Source organism: Apteryx mantelli, chromosome 30 (assembly GCF_036417845.1).
Source record: "Apteryx mantelli isolate bAptMan1 chromosome 30, bAptMan1.hap1, whole genome shotgun sequence".
In the NCBI taxonomy this organism is placed as follows: Eukaryota; Metazoa; Chordata; class Aves; order Apterygiformes; family Apterygidae; genus Apteryx; species Apteryx mantelli.
In genome coordinates this window covers 2,272,411-2,287,477 of record NC_090007.1, presented here as the reverse complement: position 1 = coordinate 2,287,477, position 15,067 = coordinate 2,272,411, and the positions used below count along the sequence as shown (strand labels likewise).

The 15,067-nt window shown below is 74.7% G+C and overlaps 2 protein-coding genes across 3 annotated transcripts; both read right to left on the bottom strand.

The window, feature by feature from the left end:
- Positions 1-3,219: 3,219 nt before the first annotated feature.
- On the bottom strand, positions 3,220-5,613 carry CIST1 (colon, intestine and stomach enriched 1). Of its 2 annotated transcripts, none has more exons than XM_067312711.1 (5): positions 5,529-5,613; positions 4,037-4,534; positions 3,758-3,799; positions 3,447-3,592; positions 3,220-3,350 (listed from the first exon to the last, which is right to left on the bottom strand). In XM_067312711.1, exons 1-5 carry the CDS (start codon positions 5,596-5,598, stop codon positions 3,303-3,305), a joined length of 804 nt encoding a protein of 267 aa, XP_067168812.1. In that variant the 5' UTR covers positions 5,599-5,613; the 3' UTR covers positions 3,220-3,302. The 2 variants fall into 2 exon arrangements, with proteins under 2 accessions (XP_067168812.1, XP_067168813.1); XM_067312712.1 differs by lacking the exon at positions 5,529-5,613 and adding an exon at positions 5,351-5,422 and having other exon boundaries at positions 3,223-3,350.
- A 3,741-nt stretch (positions 5,614-9,354) lies between these two features.
- On the bottom strand, positions 9,355-10,995 carry JUND (JunD proto-oncogene, AP-1 transcription factor subunit). Its single transcript, XM_067312710.1, has one exon. It carries the CDS (start codon positions 10,906-10,908, stop codon positions 9,949-9,951), a length of 960 nt encoding a protein of 319 aa, XP_067168811.1. The 5' UTR covers positions 10,909-10,995; the 3' UTR covers positions 9,355-9,948.
- Between the last annotated feature and the right edge of the window lie 4,072 nt (positions 10,996-15,067).

The following is a 15,067-nucleotide window of genomic DNA, read 5'->3' as shown; positions in this document are numbered from 1 at the left end:
TGCCCCGGTGCCCCGGCGTCCCGCCGCCCCGGTGCCGGCTCCGCTCCGCTGCGCTCCCAGAGGCGGCCGCCCGGGCGCAGCTGCTTAAATACCGCGACGCGGCCGGGGGGGCACCGGGAGCGCCCCCGCCGCTCCCCCCCGCCCGAGCCGAGCACGGCGCCGCCCCGCCTCGACGGCGGAGGGGGAGACACGGCCCAGCGCCGCTGCCCCGGCAGCCCCCCTCGGGGAAAAGCCGCCCCCGGCCCCGCGCCCCCCCCCCCCCCCGCAGCCCGGGCCCTGCAGCCCCGCCGCGACACCCCCCCCCCCGAGCGGGCCCGGCGCGGCCCCCGGTGTCCCCTGCCGGGATGCCGCGACTGGCGCCCGCCGGAGCCGCCCGGGCCTTAGTCACCCCGGCCGCGGCGTTTGTCAATTCGCATCCTCATAAAAGGAGGAAAAAAAAAAAAATCAAGCTAACACCGACATCAATTATTTCCTTGGAAGCTTCCCCCCTCCCCGCCCCCCCCCCCCCCGCCGCCGCTTTCAAACGTGTCTAGGAAACTATTTGGGTTTGTTTTTTTTCCGAGGGCGAAAACGAGATGCGATTTCTCAATAACGGGAGCCGCCTGCCTCGCCTCGGCGCCGGGCGAGGGCCAGCAGGAGCCACCCCGCTTCCCGCCCCTGCCCCAGGCAGGCCCCGGGCGGGGGGGGGGGGGGCACTTGCAGAGCCCCGGCGGGTCCCCGCCACCGGCCTGTGCCCGGCTCGGCGCCTCCCCGCTCCCGCCGCCGCGGGCCCCGCTCTTACCGGGGCGGCTCGGACTCCTCGCCGCTGCTGGCGCCGCTCTCCTCGATGGTGAACACCACCCTGGCGCCGTCGGGCTCGGCGCCGCGGGCCGCCTCGACGTGCCGGCAGCCCAGCGGCGGCAGCAGCGGACTCCCGGAGAAGCGCCGGCGGACGGCGCTCACCGCCGCTCCCGACCCCGGTGCCGGCCCCGACGGGGCGGGCTCGGCGGCGTCCCGGTAGCGCTGCGGGCAGACGGCGCGGCCTCAGCCCGGTACCGGGGGAGCTCTCCAGGGTGCTGTGCGGGGCGGCCCCGCTCCGTCGCGGCGGGGGGGGGCTGCGCCGGGCACCGCCGCCGCTCCCCGGGAACCGGGCGAGGCGCTTTGGACGGGGCCGACCCTACTCCCCTCCCGCCGGAGCGGCCGCGACGCCAGGATCCCCACCGACACCCTCCCCCAAACGCAGCCGGGACCCCCGCTGCAAACGGGCCCCCCACCCCGGGGAGCGGCTCCCCCCTGTCTCTCCGTCCCCCCCCCCCGCCCGCTCCCACCGGGCGCCGGTAGCGCACGGGAGCCCCCTGCCGGGCACGGTGCCTCGCTGCATCCCCGGGGGCACCGGGGCAGCGGCGCCGCGGCCCGGGGGGAGGCCCGAGCCCCCCCCCCCGCCTCCGGCCGGGGCCCCGCCAAGGGCCGCGGAGCAGCCGCCGGGGGCCGCGCAGAGCCGATGCATCGGGGAGGGGGGGGCGCGGGGGTCCCGGGGGCGGCTCGGCCCCGCATGCACCCTCCCCCGGGCCCGACACCCCCGACCCCCTCTGGAGAGAGCTCGGGACCCCCGGCGAGGCCGCGGGACCCCCGGCGACCGCCGAGCTGCCCCCCCCCCCCCGGGTGGAAAAAAAAACCAGAACCGTCGTGCACTTACGCAGGGGCTAATAATAATTAACCGCCCATTAGGGGGATAATTAACTCCCGCTGAGTGCCGTAATCGCGGTTATTGCTGCCCGCGGGCACGGCGCTGGGACACCCACACCGGGGACTCCGCGCCCCCCCCCCCGCCGGGGCGCCCCACGCGCGGCCGGGACACGGGGGGAGCCGTCGCCGGGGCCGCCCTCACCTCCGTGCTCAGGAGGGGCAGCGCCGTCCGGCTCCGTCGCATCGTGCTGCCTCCGGCCGCGCCTGCGGGACGCGGTGCTCAGCCCCGACGGGCACCGGGCACGCAGCCACCCGGGGGCTGCAGCCCCCCTGCCCCGGCCCCGGGCTCGGCGGGACCCCCCGGCCGCCCCCCGGGACGCCCCGTCTGGGGCTGGTGTGGGTGGTCGGGCTCCGCGGTCTCCCTCGCTCCCCGGGCCTGTTGCAGGCCCGGCGGCCGTGACGGCATCCGCGCAGGGGCTCTTTACGCGTTTTTCTCTCGGCGCTGATTTAGGGGCGCTGGGGCTGCTGCCGCCGCCGTGCCGGCGTTAGCTCCGGCTCCTCGGGGTTCACGCCCGGCGAGCTGCCACCTGAGGCCAGTGAAGCCCCGCGCTGGCCGGCTGAAGGGCGCCTGGGCCTGAGGCCACGGGGATGGGCTTGGGGCCCATCTGCCAGGGCTGGGCCGCACTCAGACCCGCTCCCCCGGCCCAGAGCATCCGCCAGGCCATGATCCCCCCGGCACCTTGCAGGAGCTGCCGGCACCACGTTAACGATGAACCTCAGGCACCTGTTACCCATTAGCCTGCAGCCCCGCAGCCCCCCGGGCTCAGGCAGGCCCCTGCGGCCGCTCAGGAATGCCTTTCCGGGCTTTTCCTGCCTGGAAAAACCCTGATTTCCCAGAGCTGAGCCCCTCGGTCCTCCCGGAGCTGGGATGAGAAGTAGCATCAGCCCAGGGCCGTGCAGGCCGGCGAGGGGGGCTCAGCCCCATTGCAGGACGGGGTCCCAGCTCGCCGCCCCCCAGCCTCCCCTCGCCCTCGCCCGCAGCCCCCGGGGCAGCCCCTTACCGGCCGCCCGCTCCGCGGCGCCCTGCAGCCGGAGTGCAGCGGAGCAGAAGGAAGGCTGCGTGCGTGCCTGGCCGCTCGCTCCCTCCCATCCCACCCCCCGCCGGGGGAGGCCGCGCGGCACCGCACGGCACCGCGGCCGGGTCGCCGCCTCGGCCCTGCTCCCGCGCTCGCCCCTGGCCTGGCGCAGCCCAGCGGCAGGGGACCCCCAAAGGGCCCGGGACCCCCTGCAGCTCCCGCAGCTCCTGGGGCCGGTGGCTTTGTCCCCGGGCAGGGGGGAGCAGGGGACACGGAGGGTCTGGAGGGGGGCGCAGCCCCAGCGGGGAGGGCACCAGGAGGCGCTCGGGGGTCCCCTGCCCGTGCCCAGGGCTCCCGGAGGTGGGGACACCCCACGAGAGCAGCGCCCACGGGTGACGCAGCCGGCAGGGAGGGACGCGGGCTGCAGGCGGTTCGGGAAACGGGGAGAATCGGCCAAACTGGCAGCTGCTTTATTCAGCGGCGCGGGCAGCCCCACGGCACCGCGGGGACGGCCCCGTCCAGCGCGGCCGCGCCGGGGCCGGGCTCCCGGGAGCCACCGGGTCACCTGGGCGGGTAGCGAGCGAAGGGGGACCCTTCCGTCACCTTGCCCTGTGGAGCAGAGAGAGAGGCGGCCGTGAGCACGCGGGAGGCAGGTCCCCGCCGCCCCGGGGGCGGCCGCCGGCCCCGCGCGGGCGCATGACGCACCAGGGGCACCTCGTCCAGGCGCCTGAACCGGGGGCGCCCGCGCCGGCACAGCCGCACCAGCAGCACCGCCGCTCCCGCCGCCAGCACCGCCACGAAGAGGCAGACGACGACGATGAGGCCGGGGTTCGTCTTGGCGGGGGGCTGCACTGCGGGGGGCAAGGTGGCACGGTGGCCGGCACCGCCGCGGCACGGTCCCGGCACCGCCTTGCCCGCGGTCGGGGCCACGCAGCGTGCACGGCACAGCCCAGTGCAGCCGGGCTCCCTGCATCGCTCCCCACCCACGGGTGCACCAGCCCTGGGCCACCTCCTACCTTCGGTGGCCATGGTCCCCGCTGCCGGGTGCAACGCCGGGGCTGGGAAAGGAAGGGTGAGCGATTAACCCCTGCCATCCCGGTGCCGGTGCCGGGGGCAGCCCGAGGGGCAGACCCTGGAGACCTGCGCCCCCTGCGACACCCCCTGCCCGGCTGGGTGACAGAGCCCGGCAGTGCCCCACGGCGCCCCGTAGCACCCAGCGGCAGCCGGCGGGTGGCTGCAGCCTCCGTCCGCCCACACGGCTCCCCACCCCGCGTGGGTCCCGGCCCCACTCTCACCCGAGCTGCCGGCTGGATCGGCCGAGGTGTCCTCGGGGCTGCGGCTCACGGCTGGCGGGGGAGAGCTCGGCGCAGGAGCGGACTCGGGGTGCCCAGGCGAAGATGGGGCAGGTGCCACGGCCGAGCCGGATGGAGGCACCGTGGATGAGCCAGGTGGAGACGATGCTGTGGTTGAGTTGGATGGAGGCACCGTGGATGAGCCGGGTGGAGATGATGCTGTGGTTGAGCCGGATGGAGGCACCGTGGATGAGCCGGGTGGAGACGATGCCGTGGTCGAGCCAGATGGAGATGATGCCGTGGTTGAGCCGGATGGAGGCGCTGTGGCTGAGCCAGGTGGAGACGATGCTGTGGCCGAGCCGGACGGAGGCACCACGGCTGTGCTGGATGGAGATGACACCATGGCCAAGCCAGACGGAGATGCTGTAGCTGTTGCTGAGCCAGCTGAGCTGGATGGAGACGCCACCATGGCCAAGTCCGGTGGAGACACGCTAGCTGATCCTGGAGAAACGGGCAGAGAGGAACCCCATGAAGCTCACCAAGGGAAGGGCCAAGTCCTGCCCCGGCGATGAGCAACCCCAGGCACCGGGACAGGCCAGGGGCCGCACGTGGCAGAGCAGCCCTGGGCTCCTGGAGGACACAGTGCCCAGGGGCCAGCGATGGGCCCTGGCGGCAAAGCAGGCAGGCGCATCCTGCCCCTCCAGGAGCGCTGGCTCCGGGGCCGGCTCCCAGGACAAGGCAGATGTGGAGCTGCTGGAGCGCCTCCGGTGAAGGGCCGCGGAGCCGACGAAGGGGCTGGAGCATCTCCCATAGGAGGAGAGGCTGAGCAAGCTGGGATAGTGCAGCCTGGGGAAGAGACGGCTCCGGGGGAGCTGATCCAGGGGTACCAATATCCGATGGGAGCCCGGCAGGGACAGGCGCCCCGGGACCCGTCGGGACGCCCGCCGTCCCTGCGAGGAGGGCTCCACGTGCAGCTCGCAGGGCAGGGCAGGTGCCACCAGCGCCGATAGCGCCCTTATCCGCCCAAATCCTGTTTGCACAGGAGCAGCCAGCCCGGCCCAGCCCGGCGCCGCGGCACACCGGAGCCAAGGGCCCTGGGACGCAGCCAGCGCCCGCTGCCGGCATCCAGCACGGCCAACCCCACGGATAGCGTCCAGGCTCCTGACAACCCCCTGGAGTCTGGGGACGGGACAGTCCCATCCGTCCACCAGCGCACACCACGGGGGGGAGGCTTTCCTCGTCCCCCCCAGTGCGGACTTTGTCCTCCCTCGCCGTGGCCGGTCCCCTCCCCGGCAGCTCGGCAGGGCCGTGACTCACCGTGGCACCGCGGTCCCGGCGGGGCAGGGCAGCGTCCCCGGCCCGGCCGGCTCTGCCCGCGGTGCCACCGCTTTCGGGGGCGATTTTCTGCGTCGGCAACATCCCCCGCGAGCCCTTCCTCGGCCCCAAACGCCGCCCGTTTCTCTCCGTCGAGGCCCTTTCCGACACGGCTAATTACCGCTGCGTTTCCGCGGGCTGTCGCTGCCGTCCGTGACGGAGCCGGAGAGGCTCCCCGGCGGCAGCCGCATCCGTCACGGCGCGCGGGGCTGAGCCAACCCTCGAGGAGCCGCCAGCCTTGCCGAGCATCCCTCGTCCCGCGGGGATCCCCCTTCCCGCCGCGGGAAACGGAGGCGCGGGGGCAGCCAAAGCCGGGCTCTCCCGCGCCCCGCGGTGTGCCGGCACATTCGAGAGTCCCGCGGGAGCGTGGCTCCCCAGAGCAAGGCGCTGGAGCAGCCGGAGCAGCCGGAGCTCATCGCCCGTAATCGGAGCCGCTCCTTGCACGCGGCCTGCCGGGCTTTTAAAAAAAAGCCTCTCTGGGATGTGTGTGCCGGAGGGGATGGTGGCGGGCATCCACCGCGCGGCTCTCTGGGACCGTCCCGGAGTCCTCGAGGGCCGGTGGCGGTGGCGGTGGCACGCCGGGGGGCGGAAGGGGCTACAAGAGGCAGCGGCAGGGCCCCGGCGCTGGCGGCCCGGCAATGCCGAGGCGGTGCCGCAGCGCCCACGCCGCCGCGCACCCCAGCCAGCCCGGCCGGTTTGGCAGCGCCGGGGCCGCATCCTGCCCGCGGTCCTGCCGGCTGCGGGAGGGGCAGGGCGGGCTGCTCCGGCGAGCCCCGAGGGGCCATCACCCCCGTCCCCCGGGATATCGGGGCTCTGCCGGGATGCAATAAGGGAGCGTGCGGAGCCCCTCGGTGCCCCATGTCCCCAGACCCCTCCAGGGTGTCCAGACCCCCTCGGTGCCCCATGTCCCCAGGTGCCACGGTGCCCCCAGGGTGCCCAGATCTCCTTGCTGTCTGGTGTCCCCAGGCCCCATGGGGTGCAGACCACCCTGGTGGCAGGCCCCGTAGCCCCCCCCCCCCCGGGGTGCAAGGACCCCTCTTGGTGCCCGGTGTCCCCAGGCCCCACGGACCCCCCCCTCGGTGTCCGGACCCCCTCGGTGCCCGGTGCCCCCGGGGTGTCTGCCCCCCCCCCGCCGGTACCCCCTCACCTGCACCCGCACCGAGCGCGGCCCACGCGCAGCACAGCAGCAGGCAGAGCGCGCTCCGGGCCGGGCCGCCCCCCCGGGCCGTGCCGCCCCCCCGGGCCGTGCCGCCCGCCCGGGCCATGCCGCCACCCCGGGGCCGCTCTGCCGCCCGCGCCGCCGCCGCCGCCGCCTTTATCCGCCCCGACGGGGCGGGCGCGACGCCGCCCGCGGCGCCCCCTGCCGGCCCCGCGCGACGCCGCCGCCGCCGCCGCGCACCCGGGGCCCCCGGGGGCTTCGAGGAAGGGGGGAACCACCTCCCCCCCCACCCCGTGCCTCAGTTTCCCCGGGGCACGAGGCTCCGCTCCCCGATCGCACTGCGCGGGGACGCGGGAGCCGGCTCGGCTTGGGGGTGCTGCCCGCGGCGCGTCGAAGGCGGGCGCCTTCCCCCGGCACCGCGCCGCGGAGCATCGCATCTGGCTCGCAGGCCCCAGCCGAGCCCGGCGCCGCGGAGCGGGTGTTTACGCGAGGCCGGGAGGACGCTTCCTCCCACGAGCCGCGGCCAGCTGGCTCGGCACGGCACGGCACGGCACGGCACGGCCGGCTCCGGGGTCCCCGGGAGAGGCCTCGCTCCCCGCTGCCGTCCCTCGACGGGGCCCCTGCGCCGGGCTCCCTGCCAGCCCCCCAGCGCTGGGTGGGAGCAGGGCTGGGCCGGGAGCGGGACGTTCCTCCGTGTTTGCGGAGCGCTCGGAACAGCAGGAGCTGGAACAGGGCAGATAAGAGCAGCGGTGGCTGGGCCCGGAGCCAGATCCCAGCGCCTGCCCTCCCTCCCGCAGGCTGAGCCGGGCCAGGGATGTTCTGGTGCTCCCTGCCCCGGCACCACTTCGCTGGAGAGACTCTCCCGCTCCACCTGCCCGGCTCCCGGAGGGCTGCCGGGAGCTGCTGAGTGTCCCCGAATGCACCCAGATGTAATTCCGCGAGACAAAGGGCCCAAAATCCCTCTGAACCCGCCCAGGCCCCAGCCGCAGCCTCCAGCTTCCACTTTGCCTGCACGGGAAGGCACCTGGCAAAAGCCACCGGCTCAGCACCCATGTCGCACCGATGGGGAAACTGAGGCACGCTCGCCATCCTCCCTGGGGGACTCCCGGCAGGGCCCCAGCCCCACGCGGCAAAGGCAGCCTGTGCGGAAGCGGCAGCCGGATCCAGCTCAGCGCCATGGCCGGGATCCAGCCCGCGGGGAGACAGCACATTTGGGAACAAACTCCGTCCCGAGGAGCTGGGGAACAGGCCGTGCCGTGGCGCTGGGCCCCGGCCACGTGCCAGGGGGACCGGCCCCGAAACAGGGCAGCCCCACGGCGCTCCTTAACGCACGTCCGCTCACAGCGTTCCCGCACCAGGGCCGTCACGGGGAGCTGCACCCCGGGACTTAACCCAGGGATGCAGCGGAGCAGGGGATGCTGCCAGCATCGCCCAGGGGAAGCAGCGCAAATTTGGGGCACCCAGGGGTGGCTGGGGCCGCCCCAGCCCCACAGGACAGGGGTGCTGGGGCCACAGGTGGGTGGATGCGGAGGAAGAGGAGGAGGAGCAGCAGCAGCTGGGAAGCGAAGGCTGGCGGGAGCAAAGGTGGCTCAGCCCTGACGCGGCGGCAAGAGGGCGAGCCGCCGGAGAGAAGGGCCCCGGCGCTGGACCAGCGCCCCGGGACGCTGCCAAAAAGGCTCCCGGAGCCCCCAGCGGCCTCCCGGCTCCCCCGGGGATGGGAGCAGGGGCAGGAACAGGCGGCAAATTGCAATTTCTCCCTGCGCTTTCGCCGCGCGCAGAAGAGAAGGGAGACGCGGGCCGACACCAGCTCCGTCCGGCGGGAACGAGCCGGGGCGCCGCTCCGGAGCGATGGGGTCCCAGCAGCCCCCTGGCTCTGTGCCCCTCGAAGGGGCAGCGTGGCCATGTCCCTACCCCCCCCCACAGGCCCGGTCCCCACGTGGGGCCACCCCTGCTTTTGCCATGGGGACAGCAGTGGGGCAGGACGGCAGCAGTGGGGATGGGGACGCCGGGGGCAGCCGGGTGCCCCCCACCGGGACACCCAGGGCCCCCCACGACACCCACCGGGACCCCTAGAGATCCCAGAGCCCCTCCAGGACACCCACAGGGACCCCCAAGGCCCCCACTCCAGCCCCAGGGGAGGCCCCACGACCCTAGAGCCCCCCCGACACCCACTGGGACCCCAAAATCCCCCCGTGATACCCACAGGGGATCCCCTGTGACCCTAGAGCCCCCCCTGACACCCACGGGGACCCCAAAATCCCCCCCGTGACACCCACCGGGGATCCCCCACGGACCCAGAGCCCCCCATGACACCCACTAGGACCCCAAAATCCCCCCCGTGACACCCACCGGGGAGCCCCCACGACCCCAGAGCCCCCCAATCCAGCCCCACGGGGCCCCCCCCGACCCCAGACCACCCCGACACCCCCTGGACCCCCCAACCCCCCCCCAATAACAGCCCCACGGGACCCCCAACAACCCCGAGATCCCCCTCGCGGGGACCCCAGGGGCTCCCCCCGCCCCCCCCCCGGGACCTCGGGCGACCCCCCCGGGGCTCCCCCCCCCCCCGCGGCCCCGGTCGCCCCCCCCCGGCGCCGCCGCCGCCCCACAACCCCCTTCGCCCCAAGATGGCAGCCGGCCGCGGCGGCGCTTCCTGCCCGGGCGGCGGCGCAGGCCCAGCCGGGCCCGGGCCTCTCCCCGCCCTCCTCCTTCCTTCCACCTTCCCGGTTCTCCCCGTCCCACCCCGTCCCGGTGCCCCCCCCCGGCGAAGCAGACAGCGAGAGGCAGCTCCCGGCGCGGGCTTTACTGGAGCCTCACTGGAATGTGGCGGGCGCGGGGCCGCCGCCGCCCCGGGCGGGCCCCGGCGCCCCTCAGTCCGTCGGGGCGGGGTGTCCGGGGGGGTCCCGGCGCCCCTCAGTCCGTCGGGGGTCGGGGGGGTCCCGGCGCCCCTCAGTCCGGTGGGGTTCGAGCCCCGTTTGCTCCAGTCCGTGCCCGGGAAGGGCGGCGCGGTAGGGAGGGGGGGGAAGGGAGGTGCGCTTTCCTCCCCCCCCCCGAGGCCCCGGTACCTCGAAGTCCATGGGGGTTTTCCGGCCCGGGAAGCCCAGCCCCGACGGCGGGGAGGGCGCCAAGTCCGCACCGAGCCGGGGAAGAGGAGGGCGGGCGCCGCCGCGGCGCGCTCAAGTCCACACCGCGAGTGTTTTGGGGGGTTTTCTTGGGGGGGGGGGGTGCCCCCTTTCGGCCCCCATGGGTCCATCCGGGGGGGGGGGTCGCCGAGCGCCCAGCTCCGAGTCCGCGGTGGAGGAAGAGGGGGGGCAGCGGGCCGCCGCCGCCCCCCCGTTCTCTTCCCCCCCCCCCCCCGGCAAGCCCCGTCGGGGCGGCCCCCTCAGTACGCGGGCACCTGGTGCTGGTGCTGCGGCAGGAGCTGGCAGCCGCTGTTGACGTGGCTGAGCACCTTCTGCTTGAGCTGGGCCACCTGCTCGCGGAGCAGGCTGGCGGTGGAGGCCAGCTCCGTGTTCTGGCTCTTGAGGCTCTTCACCTTCTCCTCCAGGCGCGAGATGCGCTCCAGCTTCCTCTTGCGGCACTTGGAGGCGGCGATGCGGTTCCGCAGCCGCTTCCGCTCCGCCTTGATGCGCTCCTGCGTGTCCATGTCGATGGGCGACAGCGGCGGGCTCTCGCCGAAGCTCGGCACCTCGGGCACGATCTGCGGCTCGTCCTTCAGCGGCGGCGGCGGCGGCGGGGGCAGCCGCGGCGGCGGCGCCGCGAAGGGGCCCGGCTCGGCCGCGTAGCTCACCGCCGGGTAGCTGCTGAGGTTGGCGTAGACCGGCGGCTCGGACGGCGGGGCCAGCCCGGCGGCGGGCAGCTCCGCGCCGCCGCCGCCACTACCGCCCGCCGCCGCGCCGCCGCCGCCGGTGCCCAGCTGGTTCTGCTTGTGCAAGTCCTCCAGCGCCTTGACGAAGCCCTCGGCGAACTCCTGCTCCTCGGAGGCGGCCGCCTTGGGGTAGAGGAACTGCCCGCTGGTCGGCGTGGTGGTCACCAGCCCGTTGGACTGGATGATGAGCCGCTCCAGCTCCGGCGACGCCAGCTTCAGCAGCCCCAGCTCGGCCGAGCCCAGCAGCCCCGCCGCCGCCGCCGCCTCGCCGCCCGCCGCCGGGCCTGCCGCCGCCGCCGCGCCGGGCGCCTTCAGCGCCGCCGCCACCTGCTCCGGCAGCGTCAGCCCGAGCCCGTCTTTCTTCATCATGCTGCCGCCGGGGAAGGGCAGGAGGAGCCCGGTGCTACCGGAGGACGGGGCGAAGCCGCTGCCGAGGCCGCTCAACACATCATCATGGTAGAAGGGTGTTTCCATCCTCCTCCCCCGCCCGGCTGCGGGGGACGGGGCGGGGGGGGGAAAAGGGAGGGCGGCCCGGGGCGAGCGCTGCGAGGGGGGGAGGGGAGGGCGGGGGAAGGCCCCGGTGGCACCGGCCGCGGCCCCGGTGCTGCGCGCGCGCACACACGCGTCTGCCGCCGCCGCGGCCCCCGCGCCGCCTTAAGTACGCGGCGTCCGCCGCGGTGACCTCACCGCGCCGCCGCCCCATTGGCTGCAGATGACGTCCTCGCCCGCCTACATTTGCATAGGGGCGGGGCCTCGCCCGCTGCTCCCCCGCCCGCCCCCCCTCCCCGCGCCCCGCCGTCCCGGGAGGGGGCGCCCCGCCCACTCCTGGCTCCGCCGTCGCCGGGGCGACCGGCGGGTAAACGGCACAACAGCGCGAGGGCCCCTGGGCTGACGTCATGGCGGGGGAGGGGCGGTCACGTGGCCCCGCGCCGCGCGCCCGCCGCCGGTATTAATAGGCACAAAAGGAGGGGGGCGGCGCGGGCACGGGCACCGGCACCGGGGGGTGGTACCGGGCACTGCCCCTCGGGCGCCGCGCATCCTCCCCGGGGCACCGGGCAGCCGGTGCTCACGGGTGGGGGAGGGGCCCCGCAGAGCGCGGCCTCGAGCTTGCAGTGCCCCGGCGCAGAGTGCTGAGACCGGGCGCAACTCATCGCTCACACGCAGCGCGGGGGCGGGGGGGGGAGCGCTAACTCGGTCCCGGCGGGACGGCCCCGACGGTGCCTGCTGGCGGGGAGCGGCAGGGGGGGGAGGGCTCCTGCTTGGGACCGGGAAAAGGATGCAATAAACAACTGAAAACCGGCCCGGCGGAGCAGCGCGGGCGGAGGGCGGGCCCCGACGGCGGCGGGAGCGGCGGGCCGCTGCTGGGCGCGAGGGGTTAACGGCGGCGGGCGCAGCGGCAGGGTCGAACCGCGCTTTGCCCTTTTGCGGCACCGTTCGCGCGCGGGATGCGGCGGGGGCGCGACGGGGCGGCCGCTCCCGGCGGCGCCGGCCCGACCGGTTGGCCCCGGCGCGGCGCGGCGCTGCCCTCCCCCGGGGCCGCGGGGCGGGCCGCGGCCATGGCGTGCGTGCCGGGCTGCCGCCGTCCCTCGTGGGCCCGGCCCGGCACGGCATCCGCTCGCCCTCCCCCCCCCCCCGAGTCACGGCGGGCGCCCGCGGGACCCGCTCGCCGGGGCAGCCCCGACGGGGCGGACCGGGGCCGGGGCCGGCGGAGAAGGAGTTAAAGCGAGGCCGGGCCGCGCGTCACGGCCGGGCCGCGCCGCGGGCGGCTGAGGGGGCGGATCGGCGTCAGCGGTGACGTCAGAGCGGAGCCGCGCGCGGCGCAGCGCGCGTGGGGGCGTCGGGGGGGGAGGTTGCGGGGGGCCGGGCCGGGAGCGCGGCTTTGGCACCGGGGCGGGGGGGGGGGGCGGTGCACGCGTGTCCGCGGCGCCGGTTCCCTCCCCCGCGCATCCGCAGCGACGGCTGCCTGTGCGGGCGGCCTCCCACGCGTGTCCGCGGCGCCGGTGCCCTCGCGGGCGCCCTCCCCCGCCGGCCCGGCCCGCACCTGCGGGCACCACTGCGATTCTGCCTATTCTGAAAACATCCCCGAATACTCTAAAAATAGCGGGTGCAGCAAACTGGGCTGCTGGAGAGCGTCAGCACGGCGCCCGTGGGGCACGGTGAGGGGCACGGCGAGGGGCTCGGCGTGGGGCACAAGGAGGCTCGGGAAGGGGCTTCCCGCTTCCCGCGGCTGCCGCTAATGAAACGCCCATGGAGCCGGAGCGCAGCGGGGCCGAGGGGATGGCGCACAGGCCCGGGGTCCCCGCGGCCGGGCGACGCAGCCAGCGCAGCCGACCCAGTTCACCCAGTTTATCAGAGCAGCCGGAGAGGGCGGCGATCCCCTCGGCCTGGGCAGCCGGCCCTGCCAGACGGGACGGGGATGGGCTCCGGCCGGCTGCGGCGCAGAGGGCCCAGGTGAAGTCGCCGTCCGCGGTTCCGCTCAAACCCCCTCATTACGGGGTGCGGCCCGATGAGCAGGTTCAGACTTTCCGTCCTGACGAAACCCGGCCAGCGAGTCCGCGGACGCAGCGGCAACAGGCGCGGGCCGGCTCCCTCCGCCTGGCCGGCACAGCGGAGCGCAGCGTGGGGAGCCCCGTCCCGTGGCTGGGCACGGCCCCGGTGTCACTGAAACTTTTGGTAACACCGGGGGATGCCCACGGGGCAGCCGGCACTGTGTGCGCCCCCGTGCACCCTGAATGCACCTCGTGCCTTGCTGAGCGCACCCTGCACACACCCCCGCGCACCCTCGTGAACCCCGTGCCTTGCTGAACGCACACTGCACACAGCCCTGTGCACCCTGTGCCTTGCTGAGCACACCCTGTGTGCACCCCTGTGCACCCTGTGCTTTGCTACGTGCACCCTGTGTGCACCCCTGAATGCACCCCGTGCATGGCTGCATGCACCCTGTGTGCGCCCCCGTGCACCCCATGGCTTGCTGAGTGCACCCTGCGCACACCCACACGCACCCCGAATGCACCCCCGTGCCTGGCTGAGCGCACCCTGTGCGCACCCCCGTGCACCCCGTGCCTTGCTGAGCACACGCTGTGCGCACCCCGCCGCCCCCCGCCCCCTCCCCGCTGCGATCCGCGCCGCAGCGAGCCGAAATGAGAACCAGCTTTGTTTTTAGGTGCTTTAATCAGTTACAGAGAGGAATGAACCGGCCCCTGGGCCTCACTGCGAGAGGGGCTGGCCAGCGGCCAGGGATGCGAGCCGCGCTCCGGCCCGGCCCCCGCGCAGCGCCGCGACCCTGCGAGCCCCGACGGGGCGCCTGCGCTGCCGGTGTCCGCGGGGGTGCCGGGCGCCAGGCGCAGCAGCCGTGCAGGGGCGGCATGTCGCGCCGGTGCCCAGCAGGCCGGCGCTCATCCCTGCGCCCCGGCAGCAGCTTGCAGCAGCGCGCTTCGTTTTGCTAACGAGCATTTAACCAGGGCCGCGATCCGGGGTCCTGCGGACTCCCCTGGGAAGCAGGGGCCGCAGGAGCCCCCGGGTGCCCTGTCCCGGGCGCTATTCCCAGAGGCTCAGTCCAAGTCACGCGTCGCCCCGCCACCTGCCCACGGAGCTATATTTACCCCGGAGCGGGCGGCGAGGGCTGGCGCCAGCACCCGGGTGCCCCGGGCTGCCGGGATGCCCGGCCCACCCGCGCCGCCTCCGCCAGAGCATCGGCTGAGGCTGCCCTTCATCCCAGCCCTGCTCCGCCGGCCCCAACGGGAACGTCCCCGATGTTCCTCCTCGGCCACAGGCCGCCCCGGCTGGCAGCGTAGACGCAAGGGCGGAGGACCAGCGGGGTCCCGCTTTGCCGCTCCAGCAGGTGCAAACGCCCCGGAGCAGCTCAGCACTGGGCTCGTTCCCTGCACCGGGGGAGCAGGAGCAGCTTCCCGCAGGCTGCACGCAGAGCCAGGCACCCCCAGCTGCTCAGAGCACCACGGTGCCACCCCGAATCCCTGCCGTGCCATGGCCAGGGCCCAGGCTGGACACGGAGGAAGAGCCAGAGCTCTGGAAAGCACCTGCATCCCAGCCCCTGCCACACAGCCCAGCCACCCCCAAAAAGGGAACAAGCGGGAGAGCGCTCGCTGCTCCGGGCGCACAGGGGAAGCAGCGTCTTAGTCATCCCCGTGGGGACGGCGAGGAAGCGAGCCGGGGGGACGAGGGCTCGCCGGCTGCCGCCTCCCCCCGAAACCCGAGGACGCCCCGAGGGGGCCTGGAACAATCAGAGAAAAAAAAAAAAAAAAGAAAAAAAATAAATTAAAAAGGAAAATGAGGAGGAGGATTTGATGTGTATTTTTAGTTGCTTAGCGCAGCCCTGAAATATTTCGGCGGCCACTCCCTCCGCGTTGCAGGCGGCTGGCGTGTAACTATTCCTGTGCTGTCTCCCCGACGCAGGCACACAAGTTATGAGTCACGGCCCAACCGTGCTGCACCGCGCCGCCAGCAGCCCGCACCAACGCGGGGCCCGGCGAGCGCCGGCTGGTCCCCGCGGGGCAGCAGCCCCCGGACCATCCCAATTTCCTGGCTGGGGCCTGCTCGCCTGGCCGGGCTGCACACACCCACGCCGGCAGCGCGTCTTAGACCTTTTTCCTCCTCTCCAGCCGTTGATTTTCTC

Coding starts and splice junctions, on each gene's coding strand:
- CIST1 (XM_067312711.1), bottom strand. CDS start 5,598: ATGCGGCTGCCGCCGGGGAGCCTCTCCGGCTCCGTCACGGACGGCAGC. Junction 4,535..5,528: donor CAGCCCGCGGAAACGCAGCG/GTAATTAGCCGT, acceptor CCGTTTCTCCAG/GATCAGCTAGCGTGTCTCCA. Junction 3,800..4,036: donor CGATCCAGCCGGCAGCTCGG/GTGAGAGTGGGG, acceptor TTCCTTTCCCAG/CCCCGGCGTTGCACCCGGCA.
- JUND (XM_067312710.1), bottom strand. CDS start 10,908: ATGGAAACACCCTTCTACCATGATGATGTGTTGAGCGGCCTCGGCAGC.